The 25,761-nt window shown below is 31.5% G+C and overlaps 5 protein-coding genes across 6 annotated transcripts; 3 read left to right on the plus strand and 2 right to left on the minus strand.

The window, feature by feature from the left end:
* The first annotated feature begins 1,429 nt into the window (after positions 1-1,429).
* LOC110602936 lies at positions 1,430-3,607 on the plus strand. The gene is made up of 3 exons (XM_021740545.2): positions 1,430-1,582; positions 2,250-2,747; positions 2,832-3,607. The coding sequence occupies exons 1-3, from the start codon at positions 1,513-1,515 to the stop codon at positions 3,368-3,370; spliced, it is 1,107 nt and encodes a 368-aa protein (XP_021596237.1). The 5' UTR covers positions 1,430-1,512; the 3' UTR covers positions 3,371-3,607.
* A 560-nt stretch (positions 3,608-4,167) lies between these two features.
* LOC110603316 (GTP-binding nuclear protein Ran-3) lies at positions 4,168-6,678 on the plus strand. The gene is made up of 8 exons (XM_021741009.2): positions 4,168-4,325; positions 4,593-4,662; positions 4,836-4,892; positions 5,046-5,163; positions 5,700-5,789; positions 5,878-6,057; positions 6,143-6,220; positions 6,466-6,678. Exons 1-8 carry the CDS (start codon positions 4,323-4,325, stop codon positions 6,533-6,535), a joined length of 666 nt encoding a protein of 221 aa, XP_021596701.2. The 5' UTR covers positions 4,168-4,322; the 3' UTR covers positions 6,536-6,678.
* A 2,405-nt stretch (positions 6,679-9,083) lies between these two features.
* Positions 9,084-11,739, plus strand: LOC122722127 (GTP-binding nuclear protein Ran-3). The gene is made up of 8 exons (XM_043952021.1): positions 9,084-9,234; positions 9,475-9,544; positions 9,747-9,803; positions 9,958-10,075; positions 10,582-10,671; positions 10,760-10,939; positions 11,041-11,118; positions 11,346-11,739. The coding sequence occupies exons 1-8, from the start codon at positions 9,232-9,234 to the stop codon at positions 11,413-11,415; spliced, it is 666 nt and encodes a 221-aa protein (XP_043807956.1). The 5' UTR covers positions 9,084-9,231; the 3' UTR covers positions 11,416-11,739.
* Positions 11,740-12,568: 829 nt separating this feature from the next.
* Positions 12,569-17,318, minus strand: LOC110604034 (tRNA (cytosine(38)-C(5))-methyltransferase 2). Of its 2 annotated transcripts, none has more exons than XM_021742073.2 (10): positions 17,035-17,318; positions 16,810-16,920; positions 15,935-15,990; positions 15,732-15,850; positions 15,528-15,650; positions 14,566-14,863; positions 14,371-14,465; positions 13,784-13,849; positions 13,636-13,700; positions 12,569-13,064 (listed from the first exon to the last, which is right to left on the minus strand). In XM_021742073.2, the coding sequence occupies exons 2-10, from the start codon at positions 16,848-16,850 to the stop codon at positions 12,986-12,988; spliced, it is 942 nt and encodes a 313-aa protein (XP_021597765.1). In that variant the 5' UTR covers positions 16,851-16,920; positions 17,035-17,318; the 3' UTR covers positions 12,569-12,985. The 2 variants fall into 2 exon arrangements, with proteins under 2 accessions (XP_021597765.1, XP_021597764.1); XM_021742072.2 differs by having other exon boundaries at positions 15,935-16,028.
* A 3,805-nt stretch (positions 17,319-21,123) lies between these two features.
* On the minus strand, positions 21,124-22,428 carry LOC110604184 (epoxide hydrolase A). Its single transcript, XM_021742315.2, has 3 exons — positions 21,899-22,428; positions 21,571-21,806; positions 21,124-21,484 (listed from the first exon to the last, which is right to left on the minus strand). The coding sequence occupies exons 1-3, from the start codon at positions 22,361-22,363 to the stop codon at positions 21,238-21,240; spliced, it is 948 nt and encodes a 315-aa protein (XP_021598007.1). The 5' UTR covers positions 22,364-22,428; the 3' UTR covers positions 21,124-21,237.
* Between the last annotated feature and the right edge of the window lie 3,333 nt (positions 22,429-25,761).

The raw sequence follows: 25,761 nt of genomic DNA on the forward strand, positions 1-25,761 counted from the left end.
GGCCTTTCCAATACTGGAACCATTTTAGCTGCAACTTATACAATTCAATAATTTATTTAACTATATTACATTTAGAAAAATTTATAATTTAATCATTAAATATTATCATTATTAACAAGTCTAAAATCTATTAATACGTATTTATTTATTTTTTCATCAATAAAATAATATTTTTATTTATTTTTACAATTAAAAATATATCAAAATATCAAATTATCTCTTTTTTTCTCCTCCTTATCGATTCTTCCTTCTCTTTTCTTTTTTTAATTTTTTTTATTGTTCTCTTTAAAGAGGAGAAAGATAAAAAGGAGGAGGAGGAGGCAATTCTTCTTATTCTCTTTCATCATCTTCTTCTTTTCCTTTTTTTTTTTTTTCTTCTTCTACTCCATCATCATCAACTTCTTTATCTTTGTTTTTTTAAGAGGAGGAGAAGGAGAATTATTTTATTGATAAAAAGAAAAATAAAAATAAAAAAAAATAAGAACATTTTAATATATTTATTTAAATATAAGAATTATTTTATTAATAATGGCAATATTTAAGAATTAAATAAAAAGTTTAATTTGAGTGTAAAATTAAATTTTAAAAATTTTACCTCTCTCTTATTTTTTATTTATTTTTAACAGAAAAAATGAGAGAAAAATTATTTTATTAATAAAAAAAATCACGTTTTAATAAAATTTTAAAAATGTAAAAATTGACTTATAATATAAAAATTAAATAATAAATATCCCTTAAATTCATATCACTAATTCATGAAAATATTTCATTATAAAGGTGATTAAATTCAATTTTAATTCATATATATAAAAAATTAAAATTTACATATTCTCTATTTAATATAATTTATTCTGTAAAAAAAATTAATGAATTTTAATAAAATTATATATGATTTTATTTTTTAAATATATTTTTTTAAATTAAAATATAAATTAATTTTTTATATGATAAAAAATAAGTTAAATAAATTGAATTTTTGAGTAATTTTTTATTCTAAATAAGAGGATAATATATGCAGCACAGTCTGCCAAAACAGCAGAACAGAAAATTGTACATTGAATGCGAAACAAAAAAATTAGGCTTAATAAATGAAATACCGAATATACCCTGTAACAGCAGCAGGCAAAAGTCCAGCAAATGAAGTGCGAGTATCGTGGCCATCCCATGTATGCTCCTGCAACAGCTTAAAGGAGAGGGAAGCCATGTGAAACCCAACAACTATGTCTTCAAACTTCAACCCCAGAACAAATTTCATCTAAAGATAATTTCCCTACATCATATTATCTTCAATAATATAATAAATCCAAGGACTATTTCGTCATTAACTAGCATGTCCGTTGACGACACCGCCTTCAGTGCCAATTTCGCAATTTCTTCAAACTCCAAGGACTCTCTATTAGGAAAACATGCATATAAGGCTCAGCTGATCTCTCAACTTTCCACTATGCATATTTCAAATACCTTCTCTTCTTCCATTATCTTTCTCTCATTCTTTTGCAACAGACTGAAAAAATGAGAGGGGCTATCTTTCTGTCGGTGCTACTGATTGCCACCTGCCAATTTTCCTTATCCATCAGAGACGGTAAGCTCTTGAACCTGGAATATATGCTTATATTGTCCATACATGCAAAACACTTTATGCATATTTCTGAGAAAACCCAGATCAGATATGCCTGTTGGCTTCCATTTTTTGCTCTGTTTCTTACATCTAGTATCAAGAACAAAATGGATGTGGCAACTAGTCTTGTTTGCTGTATTTAAGATTAGATGGTCCAGATTATATTTTTTAATGGTGTTGATTCTTTCATTGATGGAGAGGTCTTCCTAGTCAACCTTTTATCCATCTTCTTCTCCTTAACTAGTTGACAGAGCTGCACAGTTTTCTCCCATGTTTAGAGGCTTTCACCCATCTATGACAAGGACGTAAAATTTGGAAAAGGTGTATTGGTTTCTGGCATGTCTCCATCTGCTGTACGAGCAGATTGGACCACTTCACTGCTGGCTCTTTGCAGTTGCAGGTCGAGCCAGCAGAGATGCACATGATATTTAAATCTGTCTTGGCATTAAAGAGAAAGAATAGCACCAAAGTTATCATTTACCTGATTACTATAGATAGCGCAGAATTTTCAATTCTGTTCACGATGGTCAAAATTAGCATGTGGAACCATATGAAAGGAAAAAAAAAAAAAAGAAGTTTCCTTTTCTGCTTTTGGACTGTTCGTTCAATTGGGTTGTTACTTTTACTGCAGGATTAGTTAAAAATGGCAACTTCGAGCTCGGCCCCAAGTCATCGGACATGAATGGCACACAGGTGATAAATCCTAACGCCATACCAGAGTGGCAGCTTTCTGGGTTCGTAGAGTACATAAAATCAGGGCAAAAGCAAGGGGACATGTTGCTGGTAGTTCCAGAGGGAGCCTATGCAGTTAGGCTTGGAAACGAAGCATCGATTAAACAGAGATTAAGAGTTATAAAGGGCATGTACTATTCAATCACGTTTAGTGCTGCAAGAACTTGTGCACAGGAGGAGAAATTGAACGTCTCTGTTTCCCCTGATTGGGGTGTTCTGCCAATGCAAACTATGTACAGCAGCAATGGATGGGACTCATATGCCTGGGCTTTTCAAGCCGAGTACCCAGAGGTGGATCTTGTCATCCATAATCCAGGAGTGGAAGAAGATCCTGCTTGTGGTCCTCTAATTGATTCAGTCGCCATTAGAGCTCTGTTTCCTCCCAGACCAACTAATAGTAAGTTTTCTATCAATACTAAAGTTGAATAAAATCATTTTGTATCTTATTAATAATGATAAATTTCTTGTATCTGTTGAGCAGAGAACATCCTGAAAAATGGAGGCTTTGAAGAAGGTCCATACGTGCTTCCCAACACATCCTGGGGTGTTTTAGTCCCACCAAACATTGAAGATGATCACTCTCCTCTTCCAGGGTGGATGGTGGAATCTCTCAAAGCAGTAAAATACATAGACTCGGACCATTTCTCTGTCCCACAAGGGAGACGAGCTATAGAACTCGTTGCAGGGAAAGAAAGCGCCATCACCCAAGTAGCCAGAACAATCACTGGCAAAACTTACACTCTCTCTTTCGCAGTTGGCGATGCCAGTAACTCCTGCGAAGGGTCAATGATAGTGGAGGCTTTTGCCGGCAAGGAAACTCTCAAAGTTCCTTACGAATCAAAGGGCAAAGGTGGATTCAAACGTGCTGTGCTTAGATTTGTTGCTGCTTCAAATAGAACTCGGCTAATGTTCTATAGCACATTTTACACCATGAGGAGTGATGACTTCTCCTCTCTTTGTGGACCTGTTATCGACGATGTGAAGCTGTTAAGCGCTCGTAATCCACGACGAATGATGTGATCAGAGAGTGATGAGAGCCACAGTTTGCAGTTATACTAAGAATTTATACTTCTGCTATATTAAGAGATCCCAGTAAGGGGTATGGTTTCTGTGTGAGCTTTTACCAAGGATATATTATATATATAAGCCCAAAAATAAGGATTAATATTAATGTCAGGATAGATTATAACTATAAATTGTGATTTCATGAAGTGGCAATGTGTTTTAGTGGAATAAATTTTACTAATTTTTCTTCAATTTATGGAAACCCTTGTTGCCAAGTTATCCCTGTTTAATTCCAATTGTTTACGGTTGAATAAGTTACTGTCTTGCAGCTCCATTTATATTAATTGAAAAATTTTAAATGATGACCTTGTGTGTTTTTAATAAAATAAAATTCAATTTACTTTTACATATCAAAATTAAATTGGAAAGATAATGGGTATGACTGCTTTCTCTCAACGGAAACAATTGCTGAATAATCTCATCATCTCTACGAACAAGTAGCCCATCAGGGACAGCCCGCACTCAGCCCATCAAATATACCCACAAAGCCGGTTCAATATAAAACCCGGAACCATAAACCAATTCAAAAATAAAAATGGAGAAAGCTAGCTGCACTGGAGGGAGATCACTGTGACTAAGTAAAATCGGACGGTCCAGAGAGTCGCGTCATCTTTAAGCGACATGAGAAGTTTGAAAAACACCGAGAATTATATACTGTGCTGCGCAACACAAAAACGAATCAATCGTTACCGTCAAAAATCATTCGACTCAAAATCTACATCCGCATCATTCGGTGCACCATATCACAGGCGATTCAATTTCAAAAGAAATTAGGGTCTTCTTAAACCTCCTCTTTATAAACCCCAGCTATACATTTCTGTTTCTCTCTCTCCGTGTCTCGCGTTATTCCTTGCACATTTTCTCGAAGCGTAGCAGTTCAAACCTCCATCAACCAGCTTAGGGAAGAATGGTAAATTCTGATTTAGCTTTCGATCTCTCTGCAATTCGTTGTTTATATCTCGATCCCGAAATCTACTGCAACTTTCAGATTTGCGATTCTTTTGCTCATTAGTGTTCCTGTTGATCTACTACTATGTCGGTATTTTAGACGGGGGGATTGTTTTCTTTATTAGAATACATTTTTTTTCATATATATTAGTTTTTGTGGAGCTGCGATTGTAATTTTTGCTGTTTTTTTTTTATATAAATAATGATATCGGTTTCTTCTGCTGTATAGGCTCTACCGAATCAGCAGACTGTTGATTATCCAAGCTTCAAGCTTGTGATTGTTGGCGATGGCGGTACAGGTATATTCTCTTGTATTTGCTTTGAAGTTATGCGCAGCTCTGCTAGGATAATCTGTATTTTATGTGAGCTTTTTTCATTTGTTGTGGGGCTGGTCAGTTGTTCTATTATTAAACGTTTGTGTATGATTTGTTTATTAACTTTAGATTATATGCCTTTCGATTGCACATTGCAGGGAAAACTACTTTTGTAAAAAGACATCTTACAGGCGAGTTTGAGAAGAAATATGAGCGTAAGAATTTCCGTCAACATATCAAATTAATCTTGTGTTTTGGTCTTTTTTAACCAGTGATATAGTGCTGATATATTTGAAGTAGAAGTTGGGATGAAAGATTATTTGCATTTGCTGTCTTTTGTGAGATTAATTGTTCCTTTTTAAACGCAGCAACCATTGGTGTGGAAGTTCATCCCTTGGACTTCTTCACAAACTGTGGGAAAATCCGATTCTACTGCTGGGACACAGCTGGACAAGAGAAGTTTGGTGGTCTTAGAGATGGATATTAGTGAGTTATTGGTTCCTTCTCTCCCCTGTGCTCATTACTTGAATAATTTTTGTGCAGATGATAATCATTTCATGTTGTTTAGTATATTTTAGCTTAATTCTGTGTTAGTTACCGTGAGTCCTTCCAGCTCAAGTCTTCCTCATCATGATGCAATTTGTTAATTTTTAGAGCCTGTAGTTGTAGCTCGAGTATCAAGTTTTAATTTTTTTATTAGGAATTCAAATGAATATCTCCACCCAAGCCATGCATATTGAAAGTTATGAAAAATATCATTCACTTCCATGGTAGGGTGGTTTCAATTTTTCTTTTGGTTTGTGGAAGATTGTTTGTCCAGCAGGGTTTCTACATGGTTTAAATAGTCACTAGTAAAGAGCTTTCTTATGGAACATAATCTCTTGAAATTTGTTTTTACGTGTTCTCTATAATATGTAACGTTCCTTATTCCTATTCCCTTTGATTAATTTTTACTCATTTTTCCTCTAATCTTACTCTGTAGTTTATTGAATTGATTTACCATGAATTTTTGTATTTCACAGCATCCATGGCCAATGCGCTATCATAATGTTTGATGTCACTGCCCGGTTGACTTATAAGAATGTGCCAACATGGCATCGTGATCTCTGCAGGTATGTTTTCTTTTATGTTATGGCATGATACATTTACATACTTCTGGCATGGTATAGTGACATTGTTCCTGTGTTCACAAATTTTCAGGGTTTGTGAAAACATCCCCATTGTTCTTTGTGGAAACAAGGTTGATGTGAAAAACAGGCAGGTGAAGGCAAAGCAGGTTACCTTCCACAGGAAAAAGAACTTGCAATACTATGAGATTTCAGCAAAGAGCAATTACAATTTTGAGAAGCCTTTTCTGTATCTTGCTAGAAAACTTGCTGGGTAAGGGATATTGGCTAGTTGGGAAGCCTTTATCATATTAATTTGTGAGCCACTGGTAGGGCTAATAATATAATGTTGACTGCAGGGATCCTAACTTGCATTTTGTCGAGTCTCCAGCCCTTGCACCTCCAGAAGTGCAAATTGACCTGGCAGCACAGCAACAGTAAGTATTATGTTATTTAGCATTTTATCTCAGTCACACTTTATTGCTTCAAAGCATGCAGAGTTGGTAAGATTCATAAAATCGAATATTTAGATTTTAGTGGAAATTCTGGGTTTGCGCATTATGAAAAAGATTCAGCTGTCTATACTATTATTTCGTTTGCTGATTTTTTTTTTTTTTTGAAAAAAAAAAACCATATTGGTTATGACTTTATCTTGCCGCCTCTGATGTTGTGATATTGACAGGCATGAGGCTGAGCTTGCCGCTGCTGCTAGTCAACCTCTTCCAGACGACGATGATGACACATTTGAGTAAAGCTTTGATAAGGATTGCTTTTAGAAGAAGTTTTTAATATTTAGTGGCCATGATGTGTCTCATGTCCAAAATGAATTTGGACCGACTTGTTTCTTTCTTCTGGGTTACAATTTTTACCCTTTCGTCTCGAGTTTTCTTTTTTATCATGCTGTGCGGGGTTTTTGCTGTGTTTATTCTTTTTTATCGCGCCAAAAGCTCAAAGTTTATATTTGTAGGTCTTTAGTGTTGCGCTATATACTTATAATTATCCTGCATTGATTGTTCGGATTGATAATTCAGTTGCTCAACTTGGTCCGCATGTTACTTTGTGTCGTAGTTTTAACCAATGATGCGAGGCTTTACATTTCAAAAACAACCCAAGGGAATAAAATTGAAAGTTGTTCACATTTCAAATTTTGATATAGTTAAGTTTGTGATTAACCAAAAAATATAATGGTAGGTGCCTTTCAAAAGAATATTAGGATATATATATATATATATTATGGGAGTTTTAGCTTATTTAGTTATTCTTTCTCAGTTTTATATTTTTTTTTTCATTCTTTTTATTAGTTTCAAAATTATTGTTAAAATTCCTTCCTTACGCTGTAAATTGACTATTTAACTCTATTTAATTTAAGTTTATTTTCAAAGAACTTTTATTTTTTTTTAATATTTAATAAAATTTAACATCTTGAAAATTAGTTTAATAGGAAAGTTAATCAAAGGTTATATTAAAAATTATTTATTTTTAATATATGTAAAAAAGTAAGTGGATAAAATTTGATTTTAAATTAAAATTAAAATTAAATGAATATATCACCTCTTGGAGTTAAATTTTAACACCCCTCCTTGTTTTTGAGAATGGAGTCCTTCAAAGGTTTGGGCTTTCCCTTGTAAAAGGTGATGATTTTGGGATGTCATTCGATTATTTGAGATATTTAGTTTATCGAAGGTAAAATCGTTGATTTCATTAAACTGGCAGATAAAATACAAGGTGTAGGACCCAAATATATAGTTGGTTTTAAATAATGCCACCCAACCTAATATAAAATTACAATCTTAATTTTGATGGATGAGTTAAGTTGAACCAATTACAAATAAATGAACAAAAATTACATTGATTTCGGTTTAAAGGGCGGTGAAATAAAATTTATCAATGGTTGAGAAAAACACAAACTAGAAGAAAAAAGAAAAAAAGGGAGGGAGATGATGACAGACATTACAAAAAATTGAAAGAGGAAAAAAATGAGAGAAATAGAATCATATATAAACAAGAAAAGGGAAATAGAGGAATAAAATCATCATATAGACCAAAGGACCATTTTAAAAATGGAACAAAAAATTTTAACTATATCTATTTTACAAAAGAGATGGATTAAAATATTAATAGTTTTATAAAAGTTAAAAGTACAATAATATTTTGTTAAAAAAATCAACTAGACTGTTAACATACTCATTAGACTATAATTAAATTAAAATTTTTTAACTGACTTTTAAATTCATCAATTTTTTTATAAATTTAAACTCAATTCAAATTTAATTAGAAAAATTTATTAAGAAAAGATTAATTTAATTGAGTTAATGTTAAAATAAATCTCAAACAATTCACAAATTTAGTCATTTACATCTATCAAGTCAAACTTTCCCTTTCTAGGTGGTGCTGGAAAATGCTAAAAATTCTAATTCGTAATATATTTTAAAATGTATTGACGCAATTTCTTCATCAGTTAAAAAAAAAAAAAAAAAAAAAAAAAAAAAAGAGCATGTGAAGGTTTCAATAGAGTATGAGTGTGGCCTCTCCAAAGGAAATAATCTTCATTAGATCCACGAATAAGTACTCCACCAGGGAGAGTCCGAATCCAGCCCATCGAATCTAGCCCAAAATCCGGTTCGATATAAAACCCGAAACCATGTACCTAAACTCAAAAATAAAATATCAAAATGGAGAAGTTGACCAGACCCTAGCAGAACTGGAGGGAGATGCAGAAACAAAAAAAAAAAAAAAAAAAAAGAGAAAAAGAACCGGAGGGAGATCACTCTGACTCAGAAAAATCGACGGTCCAGAGAGTCGCGTCACCTTTAAGCCTCATAAGAAGTTTGAAAAACATGGAGAACTACATACCCTGCAGCGCAACACAAACACGAACAAATCATTACCGCAAATATCATTCGACTCAAAGTGTAGATCCACCGCATTCTGTGCACCACTTCACAGGCGATTCAATTTCAAAACATGGTTAAATTACTATTTAATCTCTATATATTTTAAAATTAACTATTTAATCACTTTTTCAAAATTATTTAATTAAAATATTTATATATATTTTATAAAATTAATTTTTAATTAATTTATTTTAATAATGATGAAAGAAATTAAATAATATAAATATTTAAATTTATAAAAAAAGTAAACTATATTATTAAAATTGTAAAAGCTAGATAATATAAACATTTAAAAATAAGTGAGATTAAAAGACTTGATTTGATAAAACAGACGTTTTTTGATAAATTTTGAAATAGGGATTAGGTTGTTAATCTTAATAAAATACAGGGATCTAATATTAATTTACCGTCAAAACAAATTAGGGTCTTCTTAAACCCCCCCTTTATAAACCCCAGCTACAAGTTTCAATTTTTCTCTCACTGTCTAGCCTTATTCCTTGCGCACATTCTCGTAGCGTAGCAGTTCAAACCTGCAACAAGAAGCTTAGGGACGAATGGTAAATTCTTTTTTCGTTTTTGATCTCTGCGATTTATTCTTCTTGTATAGATCTGGAAATGTACTGCAATTTTCAGATTTGCGCTACTTTTGCTCATATTGATTTCTTCGATCTAGAACAGTGTCGAATTTTTAGATGGGAAATCGTTTTAATAAAGATGTTTTTTCCCTATGTATCAGTTTCCATAGGAACTGATATTTTGAGCTTTTGTAATGATCGATTTCTTCTTCTGGGCTGTAGGCTCTACCAAATCAGCAGACTGTTGATTATCCTAGCTTCAAGCTTGTGATTGTTGGCGATGGTGGTACAGGTATATTGTTTTTCTATTTTGTTTTAATGATTTCTTGAGCTGCTAGGTTAACCTGTACTTTGTCTTATAAGCTTTCTATTTTTTTGAAGCTTTCGATTTTGTACTTCACCTGGTTATTTTAAGTAGCAATTGACATTATTAACTTTTGGGTATGATTCATTTCTTAACCTCAGATTATGTGCCTTTCGATTTCACAATGCAGGGAAAACTACCTTTGTTAAAAGACATCTTACAGGCGAGTTTGAGAAGAAATATGAGCGTAAGAACTTCCTTCATTATATCAGTTCAATCTCGTACTTTGGTCATTTTTAAATCAATGTTATAGTGCTGATCTATTTAAAGTAGAAGTTGGGATGAAAGACTGTTTGCATTTGCTGCCTTTTGTGACATTAATTCGTCCTTTTTAAACGCAGCAACCATTGGTGTGGAAGTTCATCCCTTGGACTTCTTTACAAACTGTGGGAAAATCCGATTCTACTGCTGGGACACAGCTGGACAAGAGAAGTTTGGCGGGCTTAGGGATGGATATTAGTGAGTTATTAATTCCTTCTCCCCTCCATGCTCATTGCTTGAAAGTTTTGTGCGTATAGTAACCATTTAATGTGTTATGAACCGCATACAGTTTGTTAGCTTAATTTTGTATTAGTTACTGTAAGGGGGGTCCTGCTTTTGTCTTCCTCATCATTATATAACTTGTTAATTTTTATAGTCTGTTGTTATATCACTAAATCAAATTTTGATTCTTTAATTGGACTTTATAATGAAATTTTCCACCCAACTCATGCATCATGAAGGTTATGAGAATTTATTGTTGGTGTAGGTTGTTTGTCCAATGTAGATCGAGGTTTCTACAGGATGTGAATGGTCACTTGTGAAGAGATTTTATATAGAACTTATATTCTTGATTTTCTTTTTAGATGGCCTCTCTTTTTTTAGCACGCTTTATCAAATGGTTTATTTGATTCATTTTTCTTCTTTTTATCTTTTTTTTTTTCATGGTTTCTTGAATTGATGTACCATGTTTTTATTTTTGGCAGCATCCATGGCCAATGTGCTATAATCATGTTTGATGTAACTGCCCGATTGACGTATAAGAATGTGCCCACATGGCATCGGGATCTTTGCAGGTAGGTCTTGTTTTATATTATGACGCTATTCGTTTACTTACTTTTGGCATAGTATAGTGACAGTGTTCCTATGTTCACAAATTTTCAGGGTCTGTGAAAATATCCCTATTGTTCTTTGTGGAAACAAGGTTGATGTGAAAAACAGGCAGGTTAAGGCAAAGCAGGTCACATTCCACAGGAAAAAGAACTTGCAATACTATGAGATTTCAGCAAAGAGCAATTACAATTTTGAGAAGCCTTTTCTTTATCTCGCAAGAAAACTTGCTGGGTAAGGGCAACTATTGTCTAGTTGAAGAGCCTTCATCATATTAATTTTCTGAGCCATTGGTAGGGATAATAGTTAATAATGTTGCTAATGTTTTACTGCAGGGATCCTAATTTGCATTTTGTTGAGTCTCCAGCCCTGGCACCTCCGGAGGTGCAAATTGACCTGGCAGCTCAACAACAGTAAGTTTTATGTTATTTAGCACTATCTCATTCGCTTGTTACTTGAAAGCATGCACAGGTAGTAAGATTCAGAAAATTGAATATTTAGATTTTGGCGAAATTCTGTCCCTGTGCAGAATGAAAATATTCAGCTTTCTTTACTTTTTTCTTCTTCTGCTGAATCCTTTTTTTTTTCCAATGAATGTTTTGAATATAACTTTGCCTTACCACCTGTGATATTTTGACAGGCATGAGGCTGAGCTTGCTGCTGCAGCTAGTCAACCTCTTCCAGATGACGATGATGACACATTTGAGTAATCTGCAATGGCGGATAGCATTTGGAGGAAGAAGTTCTAATATTTGGTCATGATGATGTAGTTTCATCTCCAACATGAATATGGACCGGAATTATTTCTGCCTTGTGCGTTACAGTGTTACCCGTTTCTCACAAGTTCTCTATTTGTTCATTTTGTGCGGGGTTTTTGCTGTGTTTATTCTTTCTTTATCGCACCAAAAGTTTTCAAAGTTGATCCTTGAAGTCTGTAGGATTTTGGTGTTGCCCTATATATTTATCTTTGATCTTGCATTGATTGTGAGGATTATTAATGACTTGTGAGGATTATAAAGTTTTCTTGGTGCCAATGTTAATTTGTGTAGGAATTTTAGCCAATGATGCGAGGCATTATATTTCAAAACAACCCAAGAAAAAGCAATTAGGGTAAATATAATATATAATGTTTTAGCATTGATAGTAATATGACTGAGGGAATAATAAAGGAAAAGTGCCCGTAGACCTTCAGAGCAGCATGTTAACGCCTTTATGAGATAGATGAGAAATTTTAAAGCCCGCTTCACATAACTAAGTACGGGTTTGAGGTTCTCTCGCCTTTGGTGCTTTTCATTAAAGCCTGCTGAGTACTACCTCTTAATTATTTAACCTCTCTTTCAAGTTCTTTTCTTCCTTTCATTGGTTCATAGCTCACCACAATGGAGTATGCGTTTCGATATAGGAAAGGTCTATCGAGCTGTACTTTTATCCTTTCTACTCCTATCCGAGTGAGAGAATATGAAAAGCAATCCGGCAGTTGAGTCCGAGTAGCATTTCTTTGTATCGGTGGCCATATGCTTTAATATCTTCCATGGGTTGAACAAAATGGTGGGCCATGGTGACCTTAAGCCTCTACATCTCATGGAACTCTGGTTTGCCGTGGTGATAGAGACCAATGAAGACCCCCATAGGATCGTAACATTCAGAGTTGGATTTGATCCCACCAAGTATAGGTGGAACTCGCTGAATTTGATCAAGCAAAGATAAAAAAATTATTTGCTCCTCTTAACTGAGAGTTATTCGGCATTCCATTTTACCTTGACCAATTAAGCTGCATTACTTTAAAAGAGTCTTGGACATTGTTCACACATCCATAAGGTCTGATAAAAGACAAAATTGGAATGCAAGACGCGAAAGGCAGTATAAAAACCCACCAGAATGATTTTCCTTTTTCTATTCTCAAAAAAAAAGTAAATAAAATTCATTACACAATTTCCTAAAATTCACTGGAACGAGACGATATAATACATTTTACCGAAGTTCACTGAACACCACCCTCCTCTTATCTGTCTCTTGAAAGTAACTGTATTGCAAACTTGACACAACAATTAGCAGTCTGTTTAGTCCCTGATTACCAATAATCCTCGTAGGAATACATTGGACGCAAATTACATCTTTGTCCATATCTCTCCTCTAGATAAAGCTTCTCCTCTACATAATGGTTGATATCGTGTAGGGGCTAAATTGCAACTGCTGACCAAATATTTGGGAGAAAACCACGACACATCCCCCAAGGAAATTGGGGCATGGAATATACCATAGATATTTTACAATCAGATGTCACAATGGTTGCGTAAATAGGTAGCAGAGCAAGGGAGCAACCACAGCTATACTTAAACTGTTCCCCAGCAAAGCATAACTACAAGAAGCAAATGACATATGACATTGTCAGATATAACACACTTCTATGATAAAACTGTGAGCCAGGCAAGGCACTGACATTCTGTTGCCCTGTTCTAATTTAAATTCAGGAAAAGGGAAAACATAGAACACAAAATAGTAGACAAAATTTGAGCAGCAGTTTTTTTCTTTTTGGGTAATAATAGTTTTTTTTAATAAGGTATAATAGTTAATTAAGAAGCAAATTATTTTTCATTGAGTGCTTCAACTTCTAGTCTATAAATACTTCATACGTGCATAATGTGATGCTATAGTGCTTTGCTATCAAATCAATTTCAATAGTCTTTCTTTTTCTTTGATTTTTGTTGGGAATGCTTTCATTCTCATTAAGCATATTGTCATCTCGATTAACCAGGCATATTGCAAAAATAAAGATTATGTTTGATGCCCAACTTGCATGATCTGATTAAGCCTCAGTTAGCAAGTTATAAACTAGTAGACTACCAGGGACTAGTGATACTGATAATGGTAATTATCAACCTTATATTTCCAGATATAACTATATTGTTAACTGAGAAAATAATACATACCGTTGTCTGAGGCTAATATGCTGAGGAAAATGAAAATCCTCAGGGAAAGAATGCAAATTAGCAACCTAGTCATCATAAAAAATACAGGCAAAAAAATTGTCAACATGACAAAAATATCTACAAAAAATTGTCAGCAAATTATACATACCTCCCGGGGGGTAAAATATCTTAGACCTTGCTCCTTCAATGAAGATGTTTTCCCTTTGTCCTTTGGCTGCATGATCATCTTGTAAATGTCATTTCGAGTTTAAAGGGATGAATTGATGAACATAATTACATATATATTAGGAAACAGGAGAAGGACATCTCATACTAAACCAATTGTGTAGATATTGACCTAAATGCAGACCATCAAATTTAAAACTTTTGGACCTATATAATATCAAACCAATTTGGCTGGACGCATATGACTAGGGCAATAATACCATATAAATGGACTATTGTTCCTTACAAGACCAATTTGTAAGGAGGAACAGGATAGCAGCAAAAATTATCGTGAAAGATCAAAACATGATAAGGGATATCATAAATGGCATGAATAAGGCACTATCTCATTGCAGTGTCAATCGAAATGTGTTGATTGGAGTGTTTGAGGTAATAAAAATAAATTAAGCATCTGCTTCTATGACAAATATATAGACCACTGATTAACCACCACTTTTCATAGACAATAAAAGTACTAACGATCACATTCCAAGCCCATAAAAGTTTTGAAAATTTGAAATGAGATCATACCTGGACAGTTGCTAACAAGGATCCAGTCCCTTTCACATATCTATAATAACTCTTAGTGAAACAACAGCATCGTTTTGAATCCGGATAGATAATATCTGAACTCTATCAGGAATTTTCCAGATGAAGAGGTGAGTGAATTTGAAATGTCAATTCTATTTTTTTTTTTTTTTAAAAAAAAGCAAAAATAAAGGATACCCATAGCACTTCCCCATCTATCTATCAAGCATGAAGGGACAAAAAACTTTTCCATTTTGATAAGATTTCCTTCAGCAATGTTTTCCAGGTTTTCTTCATCTGCTTGGTCACTAGAATTTTTGAATTCAAGAAAACTCTCCACTGGTTCACATGATTGGAGCAACTTATCCCAGTTCTCTGGTGCTTGATCAAATCCATCTATGAGTGTGTTCTCATTTTGCCCAAGTAATGGGCCTAAAGAATAAAGAAGTTGATTATTGAAGACTTTGAACTGAAAAGATAAAGGTTTTCTTTTTGCCTGCACATAAATGAATAAGAGTAGGAATTACAGATTAAGATTTAGCATTTATAAAGCAATCAAATTTGACAGAGTCCAACCTTGTCATTATTACTAGAGCAATCAATTTTGGGCAAAAAGCAATAGAATCCTTTCTTTGAGGGCAGTCAAATTGTGTTGCAGCATTACAAACTATATTTCTCAAGTCTTCCCCACCTGCTTAGGATATTATTTTGAAACAAACATTTTTACCTTTTTTCTCCAAAAAAGAGGCACATGATTAATTAATAAAAAAAGCTGTAGTTCTACATCATTACATATCATATAGATTCAGTTTATCATTTTTTTTTTCCAACAAAGCATTCGTGTACCAGAAATGCCTTCTAGTTTGGACTGTTGAAATCTAATATGAATACTTCAAAATTTTATATATGTGCAATTAGTTTCTCCTCCAAAATGTTATATACATCCTAAACACCAAAAAGTCTAGGTTCTAGAGCTAAGTTTCCAATGACTTCCAAAAACTCTGCTGTACATGCAATAATTCTTTCAGACTTTAAATGTAATTTTGTAATATTAAAATGTGGAAATATAGCATAATGATAAGTGGAGGAAGAACTGATAAAACTTCAAGTTATATTACAGGAGAGAGCGAGAGCGAGAGAGAGAGAGAGAGAGATGTTACCATGCAAAAATAGCGTGGCCTGGAGTAGGGCACAGCAAACTGTAACGGACTCAAAATAAACTCCTGTGTAAAAAATTCTGAGTTTGCTAAAATCTCTACCATTTTTGTGCGTGTATCAGATGTCTGCAGTGCAAAGACAAAAAGACAAAGGATATCAAAAAATTCTTGACCTTGGATCATCTGTTGAAACTAACTAAAAGATACCTCAAATCCAACAACATTTTCCACAAACAGCATTTTGGGTGGCTGTTTAGTCTGTGGTATGAGTTCAAGAATCTTCAGAAAAGAAGATGCCCGAGCATCACCGGATTGCTTCTGAAGACCTAATCACAGATTTGCAATGAACTTGTAACCAAACCCAAAATACAATCTATGAAACAAGAAAAAAATGAACTTGCAATATTGACCTTGTCGAGTATAGGGTTGACAAGGAGGTGAAAGAAGCCATGCATCTGCTCCATAACTGTCGAGATCAGCAGCAGTCAAACTCTGAATATTGCCCTATGATGCTCCAAATAAATGAGATACAATCAAACTATGAAATTTATAAATCCTATTCCAAAATAATGACTACAAGTTTGAAAATAAAAGAAACTTAATGCGAAGTAACCTCCAACTCTCATAAAACTCAGACCAACATGGCAAGTGTTCAAAAAGATGTACTTTGAAATAACACCTTTCATGGAATTAAAACAACTAGAGCTCCTACTACCTAGAAAATCTTTGCACTCTACAAACAAATAAGCCACCAACTACCAAAACAGTTAAAGTAACAAAACAAATCCTGAAGAAAACTCAATTCCAATGCCAAGAAGCATACTGGCAAAAATGCCAATAATATAAATAAGGTTCAATTTAACAATGTTGTTTGAACTGTTGAAACCCACCTTCGCAAAATACTAGTTAAAGGTAAAAGAAGTTCAACATCCCATTGCACATAGCCTTACCATGCTTTGCATAGAGTCATCACTATGGTTTAATTTTTAAGTTAAATATATTAAAAATTGATCTAAAATTACATTTACACATTTTAATCACAAAAAAAATTAAGATAATATAATAAAACAGCGATTTTCAATGTTTTCAATGTTTTTCAATGTTTTATTCAAGACCATTCAAGACCATTTTCAATGTTTTATTCAAAACCATTTACACATTTTAACCTCAATGCCAAACTGGCACTGAGCCTGTCTCGCTAATGACTTCCAATGATAACCACAAAGAGTGAAAGAAAATGGTTCAGAATGAATTAAAAGAAGTAAAAATGAAAACAGAAACAAACCTGATAAGGACGGTGACCAAAATTGTGCTCATAAACATCATTAGCAACGTTATTTATGTCAAAAGCTTCCACTACTTCAGCCTTCACACCGCTCTTCATTAGCGAATATCTCTAATAAAGTAATTAGATTTTTTTTAAAAAAAAGGTCATTAATCTACGCATACTTAGATACCTGCCTCTATCTGTTGGTAAAGCGAGGAACATAGAGAAGATTAGTCACATTACCAAGCCGCCAATACCGCTGTAGAATTCAAGGACCCGCCATGGCTCGCCTTCGTGTTTGATGAACCCCTCTTCCATTGATATGTCCCACAAGAGATGTTGAAATTTCTAGTGAGCACAGCAGTTAGCCCCGCTACTGGTAGTGGGTATCTCGCACCCGCACCACCGTTGGCTGATAATTGGGGAATGAAAGGGGTGACCAAATCCGGACACGGTTTGTAAAGAGAAAACGGCGATCCGCCTCGAAACGTTGAACTCAATTGGAAGTTGCCGTTCGCCAAGTTGGGCTTGAGCATTTTTTTTTTTATAACGAAAGATAAGTTTCTTTAACATCAAATATGGCCTACAAGAAAACAAAAGCTGAAAGCCTTCGACACATAGAGTCCAAGACCAATACATTTAGGCCCAATTCAGCCCAGGCTTCTAGGACCCAACATAAAATGACTCGAATGAATAAGACTTGACCCGATCTTGGATCCGGTGCAAATCTCTGGCACCTGAATCTGGATGGCCTGGAACAGCAAAGGCAAAAAGACTAAAACATATAGAGAGGGGTTAAGAGATTGTTGCCTCCATATAAGATGAACTTGTTAAAAGTTGAAAAAAACTCTATTGAAACCATCTCATAAAAAATAAAAATTATGACCATGAGTCATGTGTCGAGCCGTTATTTATAAAAATCAATAAAAATAGAGAAAAATTCATTTAAAATAAAATTTGAAACACTTTCACTACATATAAATAATAAATAAGACACGTAAAAAATACAGTAATTTTGACATATTTAAAAGAGAAACACATTAAATTAAAAATCACCCAAACTGTCAATAAAAAAGAAATTTACAAGAAAATGAGTTGAAAAATTCACTATTCATACAGAGGAATTGGGACGGAGGCCTCCCCACCCACATAAAGCAGGAGGAAGCCAACTTTAGGTGACAGTTTAGAGAGACTTGCTCTCAAAAATTAATTATAATTTTAATTAATATATTATTTATTAATTAATCCTATATTTATGCTAAACCATGTCTCATGATAAAATCAGATGGACTAATTTCAATTCTAATTTGAGTTTTGTGTTGATAATTGAATTAATCAAATAATATTATGTTATTATTTTTAAAATTAATTTTGTTATCTTTAATAAATATGATTCAACATATATAAAATTATTATTTTAAAGCTCTTGACTATCCTTTTAATAATTAATTCTGAATTTTTTTTACCAAAACATGAACTTTCATTAATATAAATTTGGCTAACAGTGATTATAATAAAATTATAACAAATTAAAATTGCTGCCATCCATAGTCATTTTCCACTTAATATTAAAGTGTAATCAACTTGCTGTATATACGTGAGCAAGCATAGAATTATTGAAGCATGCAGAGTGAGTTTCACTTTGAACTGTTCAATCATATCGCAAATCATGGCCGTTCATCTAGTCGTATGGAGACAATCTCTGCTTCCGCATTAATTGTTAATGGTCAGATTCAACCAAGTCGCTCTCTTCCTAATTTCTTCCCCAAGTGCACCACTGTCAATAAGCTTTGTAAAGTCAGACACCACATGTATATGCATTCACTGCGTAATCTAACCTCATTATTTATAAAAATAATTTTCATAATAAAATAGTTTAAATTTCGATTAGAGTTTAAATTTAATATTTTTTAATTTTAATATTAATAATAAAAAATTATTATAATTAATTTATATATTATTATAATATAAAAACTGTAGAATATGAGACAATATAAAAAAAATTAAATAATAAATAATAATTTTAAAATAATTAAAAAAAGTTATAGAGACAACATTACAGGATGGAGAAGTATTACTGAAGCACGTTAATTTAATTTGAGTTTGAACTATTCAAGCTAGCATTTGCAAGTAGAATAAAAAGAATATTGTACTTTCTGCTTTTGGATTAATTATTTATGGTCATATTCAACTAGCCGCTCTCTTCCTCATTTTTTTCCAAGTAATGTGTTAGATTTCATTTCACAGATAATGTTTGTTTTTTAATTTAATTAAAATATTAATATTTAGAATTTAAAAATTTTAATAAGATCTTTATATATAAATTTATTAATATATTTTATTTTTAAATTAAAATTAAGAAATATTTTATAAATATAAATTATCTTTTATAAATAAATAAAATTTTTATATTTTTATTAGGTTTTAAATTTAAATATAATTTATATTGTAAATAGTAAGGTTTCTGTTAAGTCCTTCCATTGACAATTAGCAACAATGGATAGCAATTTCAGATTTAACCACATCATTCTTGTGCAATTAAATACTCAATTATGAATGCATCAATAGGTTTGAAGTGAAAAGGCATGCTACGTACGTTTTTATAGGGTATTATTGTCAGGTTCAAAATTAAATCGAATCGAATAAATTAAAAATTAAAATTTTAATATTTATAAAAATCGAATCGAATCGATTTTAATTAGAAATTGAATTGAATCGATCTGATTCAGTTTAGTTTAATCAATTTTAATTTTTAATAAATTTTATACTTCTTAATTTTAAAATTTAATTAATATTTTAATCTTAATATTATTTAATTTTTCTATATTATTAAAAATAATATATTATTATTACTCATCGGTTGTTTTTATTTTTTTTAATTTTTTCTGATTAAAATCAAATCGAATTGAAATAACTAAAATTTTTAAAATTAAAAATCGAATCAAATCGAAATTAATAAAAAAATCAAACTGAATTTTCAAATTAATTCAGTTCGATTGATTTTTTCAGTAATTCAGTTCGATTGATTTTTTCAGTTTGAATTAAATATTAAAAATAAATCAAATAAATCAAATTTTTATGTACTGATATTTTGAAAAAAAAAATTGTTGAAGCCTCTAAAATTTGATGCGAGTATTAAAAAAATTTGAAGGGGGAGAATGGAGAAAATAAATAATATTAAAATAAAAAATAAAATAAGTACGTAATATTTCGTTTTCTTTATTCTCTTTTCAAAGGTCTACTATAGTAGTTTAATTTTGTATCACAAATCTAAAGTTTTGATTTTATTAAAATTTTCATTTGAATTTTACTATATGAGATGCTGGCCGTAATTTATACTCCGACGTGGACATCCAACCTATTGACTAGACAGTGGTTGGTGGATATCATAGATCATCATCCAACCTTTTTTAAATTTTATAATAATTTTTATATAAAAATAAATGTTAAAATAATTTAACTATTAGTTTTTTAAAATTAATATATTAATGCCAATCTAAAGTAGTATGGTTGAATTTCCTACGATTTTTAAATTGTAAAAAAGTGAGAGAAATCTCCGATTCGGATTTCATGTTGTATACCCGATGAATTAGATAAGGATTTTTAGGTGGATTGGGGCCCTTGTGCTATTCTCTCCACCCCAATTCACAACTATGCTTAACTATATATTATTAGCATTTTTTAAATATATCATATTCATCTCTTGATCAGCTATATAAATAATAAATATAGTTTTTTTCAAATTAATGTTCTATATAATATTTAATATTGAAAGAATAATTTTTTTTAAAAAAATATTATTTAGTCTCTACGCGTAAATAAAAACTCATTGATTAGTATTTTAATTTTATAAAATACATTAAAGTATTTTTAACGTGTTAAGAGTCTACTCGTTCATCATTTTATTAATTTTATTGTTAAATATTTTATTATTTAATTTTTATAATTTTAAAAAATTTATTAGTTGATTTTTTATATTTTTAAAAAATTTATTAATTAATTTATTCGTATTAAAAATATTTTAGATTTTTTTATGATATTTAATAGATAAAACTAATAAAGAGCAGACTAGTGAATATTTTAAAATGTAAATCACGTTCTAATATTCTTTTTTAAATCAAAAAATTAATTAATGAGTTAGTAACTAAATAATAATTTTTTTCATTTTTAAACTTCACCCTCTGCGTCAAATGCCAAATATAATATGTTTATTAATTTCATTCCCTTAAGAAAGAAGAAATATAAACAAAAGGAAACCCATTATATTTATTTTAGTTAGCTTAAAAGAAAATCAATATACACTATTAATACACTTCAATGAAAGATTTAACATGAAATAAAAAAGAATAACACTTTATTTCCATTAATGATAAGATGGAGCGTTGAGCAAGGGGAAATTTAAATTTGAAAATCAAGTAGAAGCCATGGATGAATTGGGATTCCTGGTCAGAACTTTTTTATGAAGTCATAAATATGCTGGGCGACTTCCTCAGCTTTTTCTTGGTTGATAAAATGGCCCACTCCTTCCATTATCACCACTTCTTCCAAAAGTGGCACATCTTTCTTAAACCCACCACTTGCTATGTAATCCTGTACGCCTGGAAGATAGAAGGATGGATCCAGGTTCCCGACAAGGAACTTCACAGGTACTTTGATTCCAACTCCTGTCCATGGAGCCATCAGCTCCCAGTCTCTGCATTAAATCAGCCAATTGGGTTAACAGAAAGAAATTGATGTCATCATAAACTGTAAATCTCTAATGATTTTTTCAGAACTTACAGGTCTACGCATCTGTAATAATTCAATCCGCCAGTGAAGCCTTTCTGGTTAAATTTGGCAGCGTAGTAATTGATATCTTCTTCAGTTAGCCAAGAAGGCAAGCTCTGGAGAAGAAATGGGAATGTTTTGTAGTCTATTCCTTTAGGTATAAGAGGTGGATTAGGACTGCGAATTGTAAAAATAGTTCTTAACAATTTTGCAGCATCGACTCCAGCAAACTCCTCCTCTATTGGTTCCTAAAGGACGAGGTTTAACAAGATATTTGAGAACTATAGAACACCCAGAAAACAAAATTTAACTTTCCAGGAAAATTAAGAAAATGAAATACCTGAAACCTGCAGATGTAGTATTCATCGCCATATACAGCCCTGAGCCCGTCCAGAGGCTTCACTTGTGGATTCCTGGGCGTGAATACGACATTCATGTTGACCAAGGCCTTGATTCTTTCAGGTCTAAACAAACAGAAATACCAAGCTATCAGGGTCCCCCAGTCATGGCCCACCAAAAACACTTGCTCGATTTTCAAGGCATCAAGGAGGCCGACGAGGTCTCCGACGACATGGAGCGCCGTGTAGTCATTTACGGATGGAGGAGCGTCAGTGTCTCCAAAACCACGAAGATCAGGGGCTATGCAACGATAACCAAGGGAAGAGAGACAGAGGAGTTGGTGTCTCCAAGAGTACCAGAGTTCAGGGAAGCCATGCAAGAAGAGAATTGCTGGGCCTGTCCCGATTGTTGCTACGTGCATGTTAATGCCATTTGTGGCTACTGTGATGTGCTCAATCTTCTCCATTAAATTTTGGATTCTGTATTTTTCTATGTAATATTGTGTTTACGTGAATGATGAGAGATGATTCACTTGCTTGAAAGAGTTGAGATATTTATACACGATTAAGACAAGAGTTTGCGACTGGGTCCTCCTAATTAATGTCTTTTTTTTTTTAATCTTTCACAAATTGGACAAGTTGGATGGACAATGTCAGATTTTAGATGAGAAAAAGTAAACAATAGAAATCCAACAACTTTGTTTCACTATGGATAAAAAAAACATCTTTATTACATTGGACAAGTAGATTTCTTTTGCTTAAGATTTCACACTACAGCAGATTTTCAACGATTTTTGTTTAACAGCATTTTGTAATCATAGTAGTAATATCATGTTTTTAAAGTGTATATTTATAATAATTGATGAGGCCAGAAAACATATGTGTTGTGATTGATTAGATTTATTATAAAGATAATGTAAGGTGATAGATCCGAACGTTCAATTTAGTATATTGGAGAATAAAGCGAATATAATGAATCGATTATAATTTGAGTAATATAAGAATTACATATTTTTATTTTTGTGATCATTTCCCTTTTATACGATAAAAATTTTAAATAATTATAATATTTTATTATGATCCAACGATGATGTGTTCGGTTAACTTGGTAAAAGATTCCGCTAGGTATTTCGTGATTACAGGTGCAATGGTACTAGTCAATTGTGTTTGTTAACTTCAACTCTATAATAAGACTCATCCTATCAAAGGGCAAGTCTTGATGATAAATCGAGTGTTAATATTTTTGGGTGTTTCTTTTTTGACCATGCTACTTATAAGATTTTATTATATAGTTTTATTTGTGGTGAGATCTCATAATTTATTTTGAACGATTCTTAGATAATATCAATAGTATCATATAATTATGATCTAAATTAGATTTGCATTATCTCAAAAATATAAATACATAAAATTCAATAATTTTTTACATTACGAGTAAAATTTAGTTTATTAACACTGAAATTATTTATTGAGCGAAAAAGTTTCAAATTTAAATTCAACTTGAAACCAATTATTTAAAAAAAAAATAATTCTTATAATTTTTATGCGTTAAGTTTGTGTGGACATGTATATATATATTAGTTGGAAACAAATAATTAAAATATTTTAGAATATAATGAAAATTTAAAATAAATTCAACTTTAAGACATAATATTTATTTATATTATTTGAGCTAGAGGAAGAGAGAGGAAAATGGTTGGGAGATAAGTGTTTGAATTCTTATTGACTTTTTTTTATATTTGTTTATTCTTAATAAGACAAAGTTTCATAATTAATTCTGAAAATAATTTTAATATTATTAGATTGAAATTTTATTTATTCTAAAAACGTTTAAATCAATTTTCTTTATATATGTCGACTATTTTCTAATGAATTGGATGAGATTAGTTGAAATAATTAAACTGGGTGGCCGGCATGCAATTGATAAGAAATACCATGCGAGGAAGTTAGCGTAAAATAAGACATGTTTCTTCTTTGGAGAAATAAATTTTCAAGCTCCGCCGCCGCGCATACATTAAAACTGACTTTGCTCCATATCATGAGTTTTTTTTTTTTCTTTGTATTTCGGTGAATATAATACGAAGGTCAACCATACACGAAATTATGTTTAATTGGTGAATGCATTAAAATTGTGTGTTGTTTTCTTTTTATATTTGTTTTTTTGAATTATGTAATTATTCGATTTTTAATAAGAATATTAAAATTTTAGAGTAAAATAATTAGATTAAATAAAAAAATTGCACAAATTCTGGAATTTTTTTTTGTATTTGACTTTAGAAAAAAGAAAACTTTTATGCATAAACTCAGTACAATATTGAATTGAATGTTGCAATTGTATTGAGTTATTAACTGGGTATTCAAAGTCTATAGACTTTTTGATATGTGAAATGACATTTCTTAAACTGCAACTTGTGCTTTTGCTGTGGAATTGGCCACTTATGAATGATGCTTAATTTGGTTCGTGGATTTTATTTGCCAAGTATTACGCATTTCGGATTATTTATTAATGTTCATGCTGACGTGTACAATTGTTTCCATTTTAATGTCAATGCAATTAAACAAATTCAATTTTCTCCACAACAATAGGATAGAATTTCTCTCCAGGTTCAACCAAAATGTGGTCTTGCTAGATTTACGGACGACGGAAAACGCGTACGAGGACTTGGTCCGCCTGGAGACGACCTCGTCGATTTACAAGCAATACAAGACAATGTGAAGCCAATAGTCTCGACTTTGGTTGATTTGCGGCTTTCTCTTATAATATGCCCATAGGCATGCAATAAGGTGTTTGATTCAAAACCCACAAGCCTAGACTCGGATAAAGCTGTTTTATGCCTTTTTCTTGAAACGGAATGATATTTTCTTTTCATATTTGAGAAAAATTCAATTATTGAATTGACCCAATCCTCATTGAATTGAGGACAAATCAAACATTGCAGTATGATTAGGATCTTCATGTTGAAACCATCATTTTAATTTAGAATTAACCTACATCAAACCATTGTTATTAAATCTATATGATTTATCAACTTGATGTCTCAACTATACAAGAACAAAATTGACAATGGATGAGATTACCAATAACAAAATCTTTATTAGCAGCAAAATCTTTGCCGGATGGACATTTTTTATATAACCCAACCATCCAAAACCATGTTGTATCTTCCTTTCTGGCTGTTGGGGCTTCGTCAGGAATTGATTTTTCGGAAAAAAAAATTATATATAGAGTATTCATCATATTAAATTGATATATCGATCTAAATCGAATGTTATAATAAGATTTAAAATAAATTTATGTTTAAAATTAATACTTATAACAAATTTAGGTTGAATTTGAATTTTATATATAAAGTAGTTGTTATCTGAACTTATTTATCGTTTATATAACCCTTATATGAAGAAACTAATTGATAGACTTTTCAGTAACGTGAGAAATTAATTAATGAATTTTTTAAAATTGTAAGGACTAGATAGTAATATATTTAACGATTAAAATTAATAGAAATACTAAATAGTAAATTTTTTAAAATATAACGAACACTTTATTATATTTTTTAAAATTAAAAAATTAATTAATAAGTTTTTTATATTATAAAATTAAATAATAATTTTGTAATATTTATATATAAAGACTAATCGATAAATTTTTCAGTAAATTTGAGAAATTCATTAATGAATTTTTTAAAATTATAAAAATTAAATAATAATATACTTATGATTAAAATTAATAGGAAGATTAAATAGTAAATTTTTTAAAATATAAAAAATATTTTAATATATTTTTTAAAACTGAAAACTAATTCATAAGTTTTTCTATAATATAATATAAGATTAAATAATAATTTTTAATATTTATATATTTTTA

The sequence above is a fragment of the Manihot esculenta genome, chromosome 16, assembly GCF_001659605.2.
Source record: "Manihot esculenta cultivar AM560-2 chromosome 16, M.esculenta_v8, whole genome shotgun sequence".
In the NCBI taxonomy this organism is placed as follows: domain Eukaryota; kingdom Viridiplantae; phylum Streptophyta; class Magnoliopsida; order Malpighiales; family Euphorbiaceae; genus Manihot; species Manihot esculenta.

Coding starts and splice junctions, on each gene's coding strand:
- LOC110604034 (XM_021742072.2), bottom strand. CDS start 17,109: ATGGAAGAGGGGTTCATCAAACACGAAGGCGAGCCATGGCGGGTCCTT. Junction 15,651..15,731: donor AAAATGTTGTTGGATTTGAG/GTATCTTTTAGT, acceptor TTTGCACTGCAG/ACATCTGATACACGCACAAA. Junction 13,850..14,370: donor CCTTGTTAGCAACTGTCCAG/GTATGATCTCAT, acceptor ATGATCATGCAG/CCAAAGGACAAAGGGAAAAC.
- LOC110604184 (XM_021742315.2), bottom strand. CDS start 22,363: ATGGAGAAGATTGAGCACATCACAGTAGCCACAAATGGCATTAACATG. Junction 21,807..21,898: donor ACTACATCTGCAGGTTTCAG/GTATTTCATTTT, acceptor CTCGTCCTTTAG/GAACCAATAGAGGAGGAGTT. Junction 21,485..21,570: donor TATTACAGATGCGTAGACCT/GTAAGTTCTGAA, acceptor GATTTAATGCAG/AGACTGGGAGCTGATGGCTC.
- LOC110603316 (XM_021741009.2), top strand. Junction 5,790..5,877: donor TGGCATCGTGATCTCTGCAG/GTATGTTTTCTT, acceptor ACAAATTTTCAG/GGTTTGTGAAAACATCCCCA. Junction 6,058..6,142: donor CTTGCTAGAAAACTTGCTGG/GTAAGGGATATT, acceptor TGTTGACTGCAG/GGATCCTAACTTGCATTTTG.
- LOC110602936 (XM_021740545.2), top strand. CDS start 1,513: ATGAGAGGGGCTATCTTTCTGTCGGTGCTACTGATTGCCACCTGCCAA. Junction 1,583..2,249: donor TTCCTTATCCATCAGAGACG/GTAAGCTCTTGA, acceptor CTTTTACTGCAG/GATTAGTTAAAAATGGCAAC. Junction 2,748..2,831: donor TCCTCCCAGACCAACTAATA/GTAAGTTTTCTA, acceptor TCTGTTGAGCAG/AGAACATCCTGAAAAATGGA.
- LOC122722127 (XM_043952021.1), top strand. Junction 9,545..9,746: donor TGTTGGCGATGGTGGTACAG/GTATATTGTTTT, acceptor TTCACAATGCAG/GGAAAACTACCTTTGTTAAA. Junction 9,804..9,957: donor GTTTGAGAAGAAATATGAGC/GTAAGAACTTCC, acceptor TTTTAAACGCAG/CAACCATTGGTGTGGAAGTT.